At 39.7% G+C, this 14,679-nt stretch overlaps 1 protein-coding gene across 1 annotated transcript; it reads left to right on the forward strand.

The window, feature by feature from the left end:
• The first annotated feature begins 7,022 nt into the window (after positions 1 to 7,022).
• Positions 7,023 to 13,320, forward strand: LOC117992259 (MICOS complex subunit Mic10-like). Its single transcript, XM_034979920.2, has 3 exons — positions 7,023 to 7,214; positions 8,689 to 8,857; positions 13,308 to 13,320. Exons 1-3 carry the CDS (start codon positions 7,142 to 7,144, stop codon positions 13,318 to 13,320), a joined length of 255 nt encoding a protein of 84 aa, XP_034835811.1. The 5' UTR covers positions 7,023 to 7,141.
• The last annotated feature ends 1,359 nt before the right edge of the window (positions 13,321 to 14,679 follow it).

Raw genomic sequence — 14,679 nt, forward strand, 5'->3', positions numbered from 1 at the left:
TCCTAACCAGTAGGCTACCACAGCTTCTAGTATTACTATACTCGAAATACACAAACAAACACACCGAGTCAAATTGGTACGCCATCTTAATACCTGCCAAATCAAACCAAATCACAGTCGGAAGCCGGAATCAGCTTTGATAAGACATGCAGATGGAATTATGTGCCTGTTCCGATGATTAGGCCTACAGTTTGTAAGCCTTTGTCTATTAGCCTGGGTCTAGAATCTAGATCGATTTGCTCCAAATTGGCGTACGTCTGCTTAGTTAGGGGCATTACGGGAGTTAGTAAATTAGGGGGTAATTAGGGACGTGCCTGGTTTGTTATACCTATTATAATTTTATTCGTGTGTGTACAAGATTTTGATGCATTTGGTATGCAATGAAGTGACATTTTTTTTAATTTACTACCTATGTAAAATTTACCATATGAGTTCAATTTAAGAAATGCTGTGTTTTATTTTATAATGTTAAGTAGGTCTGCTTTCAAAATGATGATTCGGGGGGTTCAGGGTTCAATCCCAGTTATGCACCTCTAATTTTTGGAATTATTATAACTTGCTTTAGCGGTGAAGGAAAATATCGTGAGGAAAAGTGCAAGCTTGAGAATTTTCCATTTAGAGCTTCAATAGCTCAACCGGTATAGGAGTGGACTGAAAACTGAAAGGTCGACGGTTCAAACCCCGCCCGTTGCACTATTGTCGTACCTACTCCTAGCATAAGCCTGACGCTTAATTGGAGAGGAAAGGGGAATATTAGTCATTTTAATATGGCTAATATTCTTTAAAAAAAAAAAAAAACAAGCATGCAGATGGAATTATGCGCCTGTTCCGATGATTAGGCCTACAGTTTGTAAGCCTTTGTCTATTAGCCTGGGTCTAGAATCTAGATCGATTTGCTCCAAATTGGCGCATGTCTGCTTAGTTAGGGGCATTACGGGAGTTAGTAAATTAGGGGGTAATTACGGACGTGCCTGGTTTATTATACGTACTAGCTAATGCCCGCGACTTCGTCCGCGTGGAATTAGGTTTTTAAAAATCCCGTGGGAACACTTTGATTTTCCGGGATAAAAAGTAGAATATGTCACTCTCTAGGTCTTTGACTATACCCATGCAAAAATCACGTCAATCCGTTACACCGTTGCAACGTAATTGAAGAACAAACCAACAAAACCGACCTCCCTGGCGCAGTGGTGAGCGCTGTGGTCTTAATAGTGGGAGGTCCCGGGTTCGATTCCTGGCAGGGGTTTGGAATTTTATAATTTCTAAATTTCTGGTCTGGTCTGGTGAGAGGATTCGGCCGTGGCTAGTTACCACCCTACCGGCAAAGCCGTGCCGCCAAGCGATTTAGCGTTCCGGTACGATGCCGTGTAGAAACCAAAGGGGTATGGGTTTAATAAAAACTGCCATACCCCTTCCAGGTTAGCCCGCTATCATCTTAGACTGCATCATCACTTCCCACCAGGTGAGATTGCAGTCAAGGGCTAACTTGTATCTAAAAAAAAAAAAAAAAAAAAAAACTATAACAAACAATAAGGGTACCTACTGATTACTTTGTGATTATATTCTTGTTGAGTTTCATACATTATTTTATTCTTTATTTAATTTTCTTTGTTCAATTTCAATTTATCGTAATTATTGTTCATCGTCGTTCATGTCATTAATATAATTGTTAATTGCTACCTATTGCACACCATTATATCTATGGTAATTATGCTGACCTAAAAACTTTTGTACCGCCTATTTTATAAAGTGTATTTTTGCAATAAATAAATTATGATTGTGATTATAACCTGGAAGGAATTTAAAAGTTCGCCTATAATCGGTTTCCAAGAAGCATAGTATTTTTTTTTTTTTTTTTTTTTATTCACTTACAAGTTAGCCCTTGACTGCAATCTCACCTGGTGGTAAGTGATGATGCAGTCTAAGATGATAGCGGGCTAACCTGGAAGGGGTATGGCAGTTTTTAGTAAACCCCTTTGGTTTCTACACAGCATCGTACCGGAACGCTAAATCGCTTGGCGGCACGGCTTTGCCGGCTTTGTATGAAGTCAAATTGAGTCAAATTCAAATAATTAATTCAAAGTAAAGTAGGTAGGTAGCAGCGTTACCAGTCTTTTTAATTGCCAAGTCGGGATTTTGTAAATTTTTGAGTGAAAAAAGCGGGACATGTTAATAAAACGCATATAATCAGAAGTTTTTAAATATTTATCTTTTTATTTGAACTCAAATGGCGTTCACGTGACAAAATATAGCAAAAATCGCGCGCTTATCTTCATTAGATATACGCTCCGGGGGGCGACCAGCCCACACTTCCCAAGAAAATAGTACTCCTAAAGATATCTTAAAGACAATGGGCTTGTTTGTGCCACCCGCTCACGTTTCCTCGGCACGCTGCACGCGCGGTCGAGTTATCCCCGAAAAGCGGGACTGAGCCTGTCCCGCGCGGGACATTTGAAATCGGGACGTCTGGCAACGCTGGTAGGTAGGTACTATTGTACACTTTTTGATAGTCAATTGTTGGATTTGTAAGATGATGTAATGATGATATTCAATTAAGTAAACTTAAAACTAAAGCTTCGAGGGTTACAAACGCGAAATTTCAAAACCATATTCTACACACTTAGGGCGTTGAATTTTCAAAAATCCTTTCTTAGCGGATGTGTAGCTTGAGCTGTGCGTTCATAGATCAGTCAGTCAGTCACATTTTCCTTTTTATTTATTTAGATACTAGCTGATCCGCCCCGGCTTCGCACGGGTGGAGTTTAGAAAATTGAAGGGGAGGTTGAATTAAATTTTTCTCTCCGTAAGAACCATCCTCGTACTTCAAGGAATATTATAAAAAAATAATTAGCGAAATCGGTTCAGCTGTTCTCGAGATTTGCGATGAGCAACACATTTAGTTATTCATTTTTATATTATAGAAGATGAGGAAAGATAAATCGCTTGGCACAGCTATAATAATATGCTTAATATTTTTCATATAATGTTTTATCTTTGAAAGCATTAGTATTTACCTTAGATGAATGATTACCATTACGAGGGTGACAACTAACATTGCACCCCTCAATGCAAAATATTGTCAAAGTATTATGCAAATACGCCTTCAAAGTAAATGATCGCTAATTGCTATTTTTGCTTTAGGCTATTTGGATCTTCTAAGCAACTTACTTTGAATTCTTAAATCGTATTTAGATACATTAGCTTGATATTATAGCATTTAATTAATTCCATTTATGGGATTAAGTCGCCATACGCCCCTAGGGGCTGAATTTATGAAAGCGATTTAACTTTTGTTGTTTAGTTTTCTAAAAGCTTTGTTTAAAGTATTCAAATCCATCGATTTAAACGATAAAAAAGCTTGGATTTGACTCGCTCCAGCAATGCACGGGGCTGCAATGGCTTGTATAGTACGGTATAATAACATTGTACCTAAATTGAAAAATTAAAAAGAGCAACCGCCGAGTTTCTCGCTGGTTCTTCTCCGTGGGAACGGCGTTCCGAACCAGTGGTAAATTAAAACTACTCATAAGCACTTCATTGTGATGTGGTGATGACTATTCATAAGCACTTGTAAAAAGTTTACATTTTTTTTTTTTTTTTAATTCAGATACAAGTTAGCCCTTGACTGCAATCTCACCTGGTGGTAAGTGATGATGCAGTCTAAGATGATAGCGGGCTAACCTGGAAGGGGTATGGCAGTTTTTATTAAACCCATACCCCTTTGGTTTCTACACGGCATCGTACCGGAACACTAAATCGCTTGGCGGCACGGCTTTGCCGGTAGGGTGGTAACTAGCCACGGCCGAAGCCTCCCACCAGACCAGACCAGAAATTTAGAAATTATAAAATTCCAAACCCCTGCCAGGAATCGAACCCGGGACCTCCCACTATAAAGACCACAGCGCTCACCACTGCGCCAGGGAGGTCGTCAAACATCGTTCAAACATGAATAAAAAAACATTCTATTCTATTCTATTCTATCGGAAAATCACTACTAATATTATAAATGTGACAGTGTGTTTGTTTGTTGGTGTGCATCAATCACGCCACAACGGAGCAATGGATTGACCTGATTTTATGCATGGGTATATAGTACGCGACAGGTCGAGGTGGCAATCAGTGTATGAGGCAGCGGCACACTCTGTAGACCTGCGCTATCCCGCACCGTGTTAACGCGGGGGGCTGTGCGGGAGTGCAGGACGTCCCCACCCTGATTGGCATCTCGACCTGTCGTGTGCTATAGTTAAAGACCTGGGGAGTGACATAATTAGGCTAATTTTTATCCCGAAAAATCAATGAGTTCCTATGGGATTTATAAAACTCAAATCCACGCGGACCAAGTCGCGGGCATCAACTAGTATTTTATATCAGCATTTTTAAGGAAGATTTCATAATTTCGTCCTTTAGGGCAATTTAGGTAGGTATACCTACTAATGAATTTTTGCCAAATTGTCCTTTAATTATAATTTAAAACTTATTTAATTTATTTCAGAAAACACGTAGGTAAGTATTTGCCTTTGAGACCTCTTAATTAAGAGGTCATTAAATTTCGATTCACGTATGGCTTAACCCTTTTTCGGGACAGGAATTTTCATTTAGCCTTTGAATTAGAAATATAAAAGGATATATGGGATCCTTCGGGACCCATAATGATTAAAATAATGCTTTCAAAATTGTAGATAGGTAAAGACGTATGGGAGGTGTAGGGTTCGAATCCCATCATCATCATCATAATCATCATCATCAACTGATAGACAGCTGGACATAGGTATCTTGTAGGGACTTCCACACGCCACGGTCTTGCGCCGCCTGAATCCAGCGGCTCCCTGCGACTCGTCTGATATCGTCCGTCCACCTAGTGGGGGGTCATCCAACACTGCGTCTTCTGGTGCGAGGTCGCCATTCCAGCACCATGGGACCCCAACGGTCTATCGGTACGAACTATGTGGCCTGCCCATTGCCACTTCAGCTTCGCAACCCGTTGAGCTATGTCGGTTCCTCTAGTTTTCCTACGATCTCCTCATTTCTGATTTGATCACGTAGAGAAACACCAAGCATAGCTCTCTTCATCGCCCGCTGAGTGACTCTGAGCTCGAATTCAAGCAGGGGCAGAATTTACATTTTCTAAATTTGTCTCTGGTCTGGTCTAGTGGGAGACTACGGCCTTGGCTAGTTACCACCCTACCGGTAAAGCCGTGCCGCCAAGCATTCCGGTACGATGCCGTGTAAAACCGATAAGGGGTAGGTATGGGTGTAATAAAAACAGCCTCCTTCCAAGTTACCCGCTACCATCTTAGACTCCATCATCACTTACCATCAGATGAGATTGCAGTCAAGGGCTAACTTGTAATGGAATAAAAAAATGGCATCGTACAAGTACACCTTCTTACCTAATTAAAATAATTGACAACGGTGCCAAATGCTAATAATATGATTTGCACATACACCCCTCTTATAGGCAGAGGAGAGGCACCATAGAATAGAGAATATCGTCTTTATATACCTATAGCGGGATACACTGACTAACTGACAAAATATCAATTTAGTTAGGTAGAACTTTTTCAATTTTGAACTTAAACGCCTATCTTAAAGTTCGGGGCAAGATTGAATCGCAATTTTAATACTGCTCTTGCATAGAAGGCGTTATAAGTTATTAACCGACTTCTTTTCTTAAACGACTACAAGATAATTGTCTACAATAAGATTTTGTGCTTTCTGGTTTTTTCAAATATTTTGTATCACTGCAGCTTATGGTCTATAAACACACCATTATCGTTTTTTTATTTAAGTATTTAGACACAAGTTAGCCATCGACTGGTATGTCACCTGCTGGTAAGTGATGTTGCAATCTGAGATGGATACGGGTTAACCTAGAAGGGGTAGTGGCAGTTTTTTATTAAACCCAATACCCCTTTGGTTTCTACACGGCATCGTACAGGAACGCTTCGCTTGGCGACACGGCTTTGCCGGTAGCGAGGTAACTAGCTACGGCCGATGCCTCCCACCAGACCAGATTACTTTAGAAATTATAAAATTCCAAACCCCGGCCGGGAATCGAATCCGGGACCTCCCACTAATAAGACCACAGCGCTTACCACTCACACTACGGGAGGTCATCAAAATTCAAAACAATAATTCTGAGTTAAAACAAACCCTTTTAAGTCCAATATAATTAGTAGTCTTACTCCATGTTGTGTATTAATCCCGGCTTAAGGAGCTTACCTGGTTCTGACACTAATTAATAACATCATTAATTCCGATAATTAATAATTTCAATCAATTGCGAAGCTCATTGCATGCAATTAGATTGAGGCTGATTAGAATATAATTATCATCGCGGGATAATAAATTATGCGTTCTAAACATTTGAATGGCATACTTGCTTAGCTTATTGTATTAATTAATGATTTATAATCAAGAATAACTTTGACTTAGGTACATTAATTAATAATCACAAAATGAAAAGGTCACTGACGAATCTATCAACGCACAGATCAAACTACTGGACGGATCGGGCTGAAATTTAGCACGCAGATAGCTAATATGACGTAGGCATCTGCTAAGAAAGGATTTTTTAAAAATTCCACCCCTAAGGGGGTGAAATAGGGGTTTAAAATTTGAGTAGTCCACGCGGACGAAGTCGCGAGCATAAGCTAGTTACCCTATCTATATCTATCTATATCTATATCTATCTATACTCTATACCATTTTATAAAGAGGAAATGTCGTTAAGTTTGTTTGTAGGGGATCTTTGGAACTACTGAACCGATTTTAAAAATTCTTTCACCAGTAGAAAGCTACATTATTCCTGAGTGACAGACGGCTATACGGGATCTTTAAAAATATAATATACATTTACTCTTTGTGCTAAAAGCAAAGAGACAGTTAAATGGTTAAAACCTTCTTCTTGGGCATAAGCATCAAAAATATTTCTGTTTGAGCGGATTTTGAAAGAGTTGTCAAATATGACATAAATAAATTGTTTCTTGAATTTATGATGATCGTATAAAAAGCTCATAAAAAGCCTTATTTTTGTGTTTGTTCATGGTTTTTCTTATAAAATCGAGTTAATCATTGTGTTTTCAAGTGGTCATGTACATATTTACAATCGTGTCGTTTTATTCGATCCGTTGCATGAGCGATGCCTAAACCTGATAAGAGAGATTTTGTAGACAGGTATAACGCGTGTTTTGTGGATTTTGGGCTCAAAGTAGGTGAGTTAAACTCCTATAAACATCCATTATTTCTTGGCTTTTCAGATATTTTTAATTTTATTTACTGAAACCATGCAATTCGCAGTAAATTTTTTATGATCCTAAAGTAGGCACAATACCCATACTTAGGTATCTGTCGTTTACTTTACCAAAGATACACTGTGGATGTTTCTTACCTCAATATCGTTCAAATATTTCAAGACGTTTGAGTTCTGCTTTTATAGATGACTAACTTTTTCCCAAGAACTCGTCTGCGTGGATTTAGTATTTTAATCTCGTTGGAATTTCTCAAAATCTTTTCTTGGTGAGGGTCTACTTTACAGATTCCAATCCAAAATGTCAACTTTCAAGGCTCTGACTATTTATAAGGTTTTGTTTTAGAAGATAGCGATATTAGATTAGGGACTTTTGTCTCACACAAACGTTACGTTTCAAATCAAATCCTTGAAATAATTTATGTATACCTACTTGTCTATCGACCTCGCACCGGAAGACGCAGCGTTAGAAGACCCCCCACTAGGTGGACGGACGACATCAGACGAGTCGCAGGGAGCCGCTGGATCCAGGCGGCGGAAGACCGTGGCGTGTGGAAGTCCCTACAAGAGACCTATGTCCAGCAGTGGACGTCTATTGGTTGATGATGATGATGATGATGACTTGTCTATGCAAAAGAAAAGTCCTGACTTAGGTACTGTCTGATTAACCCCTGGCCCAAAAACCTTGGACCTAGAAAGCTGAAATTGCGTAGAGTATGCACATTGCACAATCCACATACTTAAAAAGGAATACCGTGAAAACTACCTCTATTTATTTCTTCTTCTTCTTCGTCGTAGCACTCTTGGCAGAGCGGTCGTGGTCATCACGAAGCAACGTATAGAGGGCAGATGTTGTACGCTTCACGAGCATTCGCCACTTCTCTCTGCTGGCTAACAGCCTGGTGCACTCATGCAAAGGACCACCCACAGCAGACAGTGGCGTAGCTAGGTAACCAAGGGCCCTGGGGCAAATCAAAAATGGGGCCCCACTGCTATCTAAACTAGTTAGGTTTTATCAAGTAAAAATATGAAATATACAAATACATTCATTGAAGAATTTAGGGGAATTCCCTAGTAACTTTCGAATTATCGTATTTATTTTGAAAATGGGAGAAATTATTAAAACTTTAGTTCGATCGAGATCTTCTGGTAAGGATTCGAGGGCCTCCTGAGCTTTAGGGCCCCGGGACACTGCCCCGCCTAGCCCCTAGGTAGCTACGCCACTGACAGCAGACTTAATTTGATCGGTCCGTCGCATGGGCGACCTTTCTTGCCCTCTGGAGCCCTCCACCTTGCCCTGCACGACAAAACGCTCGATGGAGTCACTCTCACGCCGGCAGACGTGTCCGAAGAATTTTAATATGCGACTATTTAGACACCTTAATATTTAGGTAGGTTATGTCTAGCTAGTTTTTGACTCTATTTTTTTTTTATTCCAGTGACAGGACTCATAATAGGCAGTATGCTGGGTGGGTTCTTCCTGCGTGGGTACCGGAAGTGGCCGATGTACATCGGAGGAGGGCTCGGCGTGGGCATGGCGTACAGCAACTGTGAGAACAGCCTGAACGACTACTTGTTGTCTATGGACCCGAAGATCTGTAAAATCAAGTAAGTTTTGGATCTATTCCACATGATGCAGCGTAAAGAGTACCTACAATCGAAAACTAATTAGAGTTGGGTATATTACTATATATTGGGGCCTTAAAACTAGCATATCCATTTGAGAATTTTATGGACAACTCTCAGGCATGCAGGTTTCCTCATGATTAGCTGCAAATTAATCTTAGACTGCATCATCACTTACCACCAGGTGAGATTGCAGTCAAGGGCTAACTTGTATCTGAATAAAAAAAATTATATTATTTAAATTTTAACTTTCTGCCTATTACGGTTCATGAGATACAGCTCGCTGACTGACAGACGGACGGACGGACAGCGAGCGGAAGGAATAGGATCCCGATAGTTTTTGTTCAACAATAGTTCAAGCCTCTATTCAATATTTTGCAGTCGACCCTTTCCTTTGTCGGCCATCCCTAAAGAAACCCTGATTGTTTCTTCCACGGACATTTCTTATTTACTGTCCACACTTGCAAGCAGCGACACAAATTAGCGACAGTCTGGCGACTATTGATCGTTCCACAGACAATGGCCAAGAAACTAATTACCATCATAAAAAGGTTCTTTTTGACTATTGAAAAATGGCAGCCCACATTGTAGGAGCTGTAAATTATATGGGTAGTGGCGAAAAAACGACAATGTTTTATGCAAATAGATAGAAATAATTAATAGAAATAATTTGATCATCGTGCGATTATGGACGAAGGTGGATATAAAAATATATCTTTCTATCTTTTTGCGCAATTTATCTAAGTAGATGCTCGAAATATTATGGTACCTACTTTTGATGCAGCCATAATAGTACAATATTATTTTTTCAGTATTTATAATATCTTTTTTTTTTTAATTCAGATACAAGTTAGCCCTTGACTGCAATCTCACCTGATGGTAAGTGACGATGCAGTCTAAGGTGGGAGCGGGCTAACCTGGAAGGAGTATGGCAGTTTTTATTAAACCCATACGCCTTTGGTTTCTACTCGGCATCGTACCGGAACGCTAAATCGCTTGGCGGCACGGCTTTTGCCACGGCCGAGGCCTCCCACCAGACCAGACCAGAAATTTAGAAATTATAAAATTCCAAATCCCTGCCAGGAATCGAACCCGGGACCTCCCACTAATAAGACCACAGCGCTTACCACTGCGCCAGGGAGGTCGTCAATATCTACTAGAATCTGGGTGATGCTCCGCATTGGTAGATGATGCCTATAAGATTTTTAAAAATTCCGTGGGAACTCTTTTTTTCTGATAAAAATTATCCTGTCTGTCTCCGAGATGCAAGCTATCGTTAGCTATAGCTGTATCTTTTGACAAAATCGTTTAAGCAAATGGGCCGTAAAAAAGTAAGAGACAGACAGACACACTTTGCCTTTATAATTAATTAATTAGTATGGGTTCTACCTACCTTGTACCTAAAAATGTGGATAATATCTAAACTTATAATTCTAATCTTTATTACTCGCTGACTGACTGGCCCATGTTGTGCGGCCTCCTAAACTATTTATTGGTGGATTTCAAAAGAATTCAACGGTTTATTAGTTTGATCTACATTTTAATTCCAATGCGTTAAAATATGTAATATTAATAACTTCATGAAATATCCAACTCCATTTCCAAAAGGCTGACACGTTGTGCTGATCACAATAAAAAAATAAAAATACAAATGATTACATAATCATACCATTATTATCCCATTCATATCTTATGTTTGGGAAGGCACTGTCCCCTGAGACGCGGGATTTCTTAGTTTAGGGGTCAGGATTCCAGAGAGTTGATTACTGTACTGAGTTGTTTAAATAAATTAAAAAATATAATATATATTATCCTAATCAACTGCTGCTTTTTTAAATAATGTCGTAAAAAAGTTTCGTTCTTCGTTAGGGGCTGTCTCCACGAGCGAGAGTATCGCGACGAGTCCGCGCTTCTATCGTCGGGTAATCTCCACGAACGAGCGATTATTCCGCCACCATATCGTCACGACTCGTGACGGAATCACAGCGTGTCCGCGACGACTCGTAACGGAATCGCCGCATTTTCGATGCGTTGTGCTTTTGTTGAAAGAGTTCAGTTAGGTGCCAGACAAGAGCGAAATAAGTAGTGTCTCAGTTAATAAAATAATTCTTAATTATGGATGTAGTGGCGTTTGAGAGCGCGCCCGCCGCGCGCTCGCTGCGAGAGCGCCACGTTCTGCGGCGAGCGCGCCACCAGTAGCGACGATACCGCGGCGATAGGACGACGTTACGCGCGCACATTGCCACTCGTCGCATCGCCGCGATATCATCGCCGTGTGGACACACGTTCTTAGAGAGTATATAGAAATACGTGGCACGACGATAATATCGTCGCGATACTCTCGCTCGTGGAGACAGCCCCTTAGCATTGAATAGATTGTAACTAGATAATATACTTACTACCAAAACGATTGAAAACACAATGGCCCATAAACAAAACAGTAGACACTAGACATCCGTAGCAAAAATCAATTAAAAGCATACACTGGTCATCGGTAAAGACGTTACTAGCCCTTTCTTCACACTCAGCGGGATATTTCCCTTCTTTTAGTCCTCTGTCCTCAATATAAAGGTCAGTTAATATAGCATCCATATCTATTGAAACTTTAACAGTTTTAAATTTCTTTGTTTGTGGGGGCAACGCCTCTTTTCCTTTATTATGTGAAATCGTTTGGGTGTTTGCAAACGTTCCGCCTCTATTACCTTCGCCACCCACAGTGATTCTTTCTGTTTTTTTCTATTCCATCTTCACCATCTTTAACATCAATTTTAAACCTTACATCTAACTTTTAAAGTTCTAAATCGTTTGTTGGTTTCGTAGTTTTAATTTGGTCAGTCGGTAAATCGTCACTCGTTATTTCATTCCCAACGTTTTTATTTGGTGCCGGCGTTTTGTTTTGTGAGTCATACAGTCGGTACTTTTGAATGACCTGAATACGTATCTCTATTCTCTATTGTACCTTTTTAGGGTTCTGTACCCTGGAAGCCTCCGCCGTCCATGCGTCCGTCTGTCAGCAGCTCATCTCAATTCTCTACTTATTAGGACTCCATAAGACGGACTGCACCCTTGCAGGCAATATTACCAGATGAACTGCACGCTTGAATATACGCTGTAATACGCTTGATATCGATTGCAAGCATACAGTCCGTCCGATGGATTCAGAGTTAAAATTTTCACAGTGTGAAAATTGTACCTGTGTATTTCTATTGCAGCTATAATAACAAATGCTAAAGAACTTAATACTTAGCGTATTAATTTCAAGCTAGCTGCCATGCATATTAACAATACTGAAAAATACATATTGTTTTGTCTTGTACAATGGCATGGAACCCTTCATGTACAAGTCCGACTCACTCTTGATCGGTTTTTTAAGTTGAATAAAACTTCAATTCCATACGGAGATAGCTTTCATTTGGGGGTCTGGTTTCGATGGACAGAGAATATGTCCGGAGGCAATATGAAATTGTATCGTTTTACGGGCTTTTATGAATTGTAAGAGTATTGTCAACTGCAGTAAATGTATGGAGAATGATTTATTTTATTGTTGCAGTAGATCTTTTTAAAATTGTTATGGAAGAATTTTTTATTTATGAACTTAATGCCAATTTGCGATTTTGCTAAATAGCAATTTTGTAGTTTGGTCAGATCAAATCTGAATCGCTCTCTATGGTAAGGCATGCCTCCAGACTCCATGTGACAAAGAACTGTATAATCCACTAGGTAGGTACCTGTCATAATATAAATCTCATATTCATTATCATCATCATCAACAACAAGACATTGCCGTCTCACTACTCAATACGGGTCACCTCTCAGAATGAGAAGGGTTTGGTCATAGTCCACCATGATGGCCTAGTGCGGATTGGCAAACTTCACACACCTCTGAGAACATTATGGAGAACTCTCAGGCATGCAGGTTTCCTCACGATGTTTTCCTTCACTGTAATATTTAAAAAAATAAATAATTACTCATTATTTGCCTATCCCCAATCGGGCTTCAGAGTATCAAAGATCTAAGTAGTTAAGTACCTATCTGGAAATTATAATTTAACTAGCTGACCCACTCCGGCTTCGCTCGGGTGGAATTTAGAAAATCGAGTTGGGGGTTGAATTTCCAAAAATTCTGAAACACATATTTCTTCATTTGTGACCGAAAACCCAAATACTAGTTTTCATGCAACTTCAAAAGTGACGAACTTTCATACAAACTTCCCTCCCTCATATAACGCACTTAGGGGTGGAATTTCGAAAAACCCTTTCTTAGTGGATACCTACTCTTTACAAAGAGCATACCTACTCTCAAAATTTCATGTCTCTAGGACCTCAGCGCTTTTGGCTGTGCGTTGATATATAAGTCAGTCAGTCAGTTAGTCAGGACTTTGAATTTTATATAGGTATACAGATTTACCTAATCCTATTTTCATTGTTTCAGAAAACAGCCCTGATCCTAACCTGTGTATTATGTACGTTTTGTATTACGAGAATTTGAAGTTTTGTGAACAATATTGTAGAAATAAAATCTTGTAAATTTTTATGATGTCTTTCTATTATCAACAACTTAATAGAGATTGCCCGTGAACGGGCCCTCTCTTGTGGCATCGTGTCAAAACTTAATTTTTTTTTTTTAAATGTGTTATTTTTTACGATTATAATATGTTTTATTCGACTTTTATTTCACTCTATCATTGAAAATGTCCACAATTACAGTAAGAATCGTAAACATTTATTTATTTTGAAGAAGTATTAATTAAATATAACCTCAATATCAGCAACATAAAAAATAAGATTTCTTTATAACCAGGGTGAATAAATGGAAATCGTTTTCAGAATATAAAAAGGTAATTATTTGGCTACAAAATAACATTAAAACCATGGTGACATAACAATTATAATTGGGGGGCCCAAAGCTCCTAAGAAAATGGGCAATCTCCTACCTACATGCCATGCCCTTCACTAGTCCATATTGTTAAATAATGTGACAGTGTGTTCATTATTGGTTTGTCCTTCAATCACGCTGTAACGGAGTAAGGGTTCATCGTGAGTTTTTTCATGCATAAGTTAAAAATCTTAGAAAGTCGAGATGGAAATTGGGGTATGAGGCGGGGGGCACGCCCCGCATACCCGCCCGTCACCCGCGCTATCCCGCACCGGGTTGGTGCAGGGCTATTCCCCCCTTTCTCCAGGATGTGTCCAACGGGCGTCGCGCGAGAGAGGCACCGGCGTACGTTCTTTAGAGTTCCCGGAGCCTCTCAATAACGCGCGGAGGAGGGCCACCGAGGGGGTTTTAGTGGGTAGAAATCCCACATAACCCGATTGGGTATCTTTAGAAGATTTCCCCCTCGAAAAAAAAAAAAAAAAAGGGCTATTCCCCAATCCGATTGTCATCTCGACCTGTTGCGTAGTATAAATACTTTTCATTCCAGATAATATTAGTGTGTGTTAGAATGGGATTTTTCATGATCTAATGAAATGAAAATGATCTATGAAAAATCTAAATCCATGCTGAATAAATCGCTGGCATCAGCTTGTAGATACTAGTATAGATTTATTTCAACGCTTATGTCACGTTATCTAACTAGTTAACGGCTGTCATACGTCCCGGTACACCGGGTTGTTCGGGTTATGTCCGGGTGTCGCGGTTAGTAAGTTATTTGTCCCGGTTTGGCAGTTAGGGCGTTTGTCCACTGCTACCGTCCATTCACCATTAAAATCCGTTTAACTTTTTAACCGTGAAAACGTAACACACAGACAGATAGACAGACTGATACTTTCGAATTTACAGTATCAGTATGCATTTGGATGGA

This window comes from Maniola hyperantus, chromosome 21 (genome assembly GCF_902806685.2).
Source record: "Maniola hyperantus chromosome 21, iAphHyp1.2, whole genome shotgun sequence".
NCBI classification, from domain to species: domain Eukaryota; kingdom Metazoa; phylum Arthropoda; class Insecta; order Lepidoptera; family Nymphalidae; genus Maniola; species Maniola hyperantus.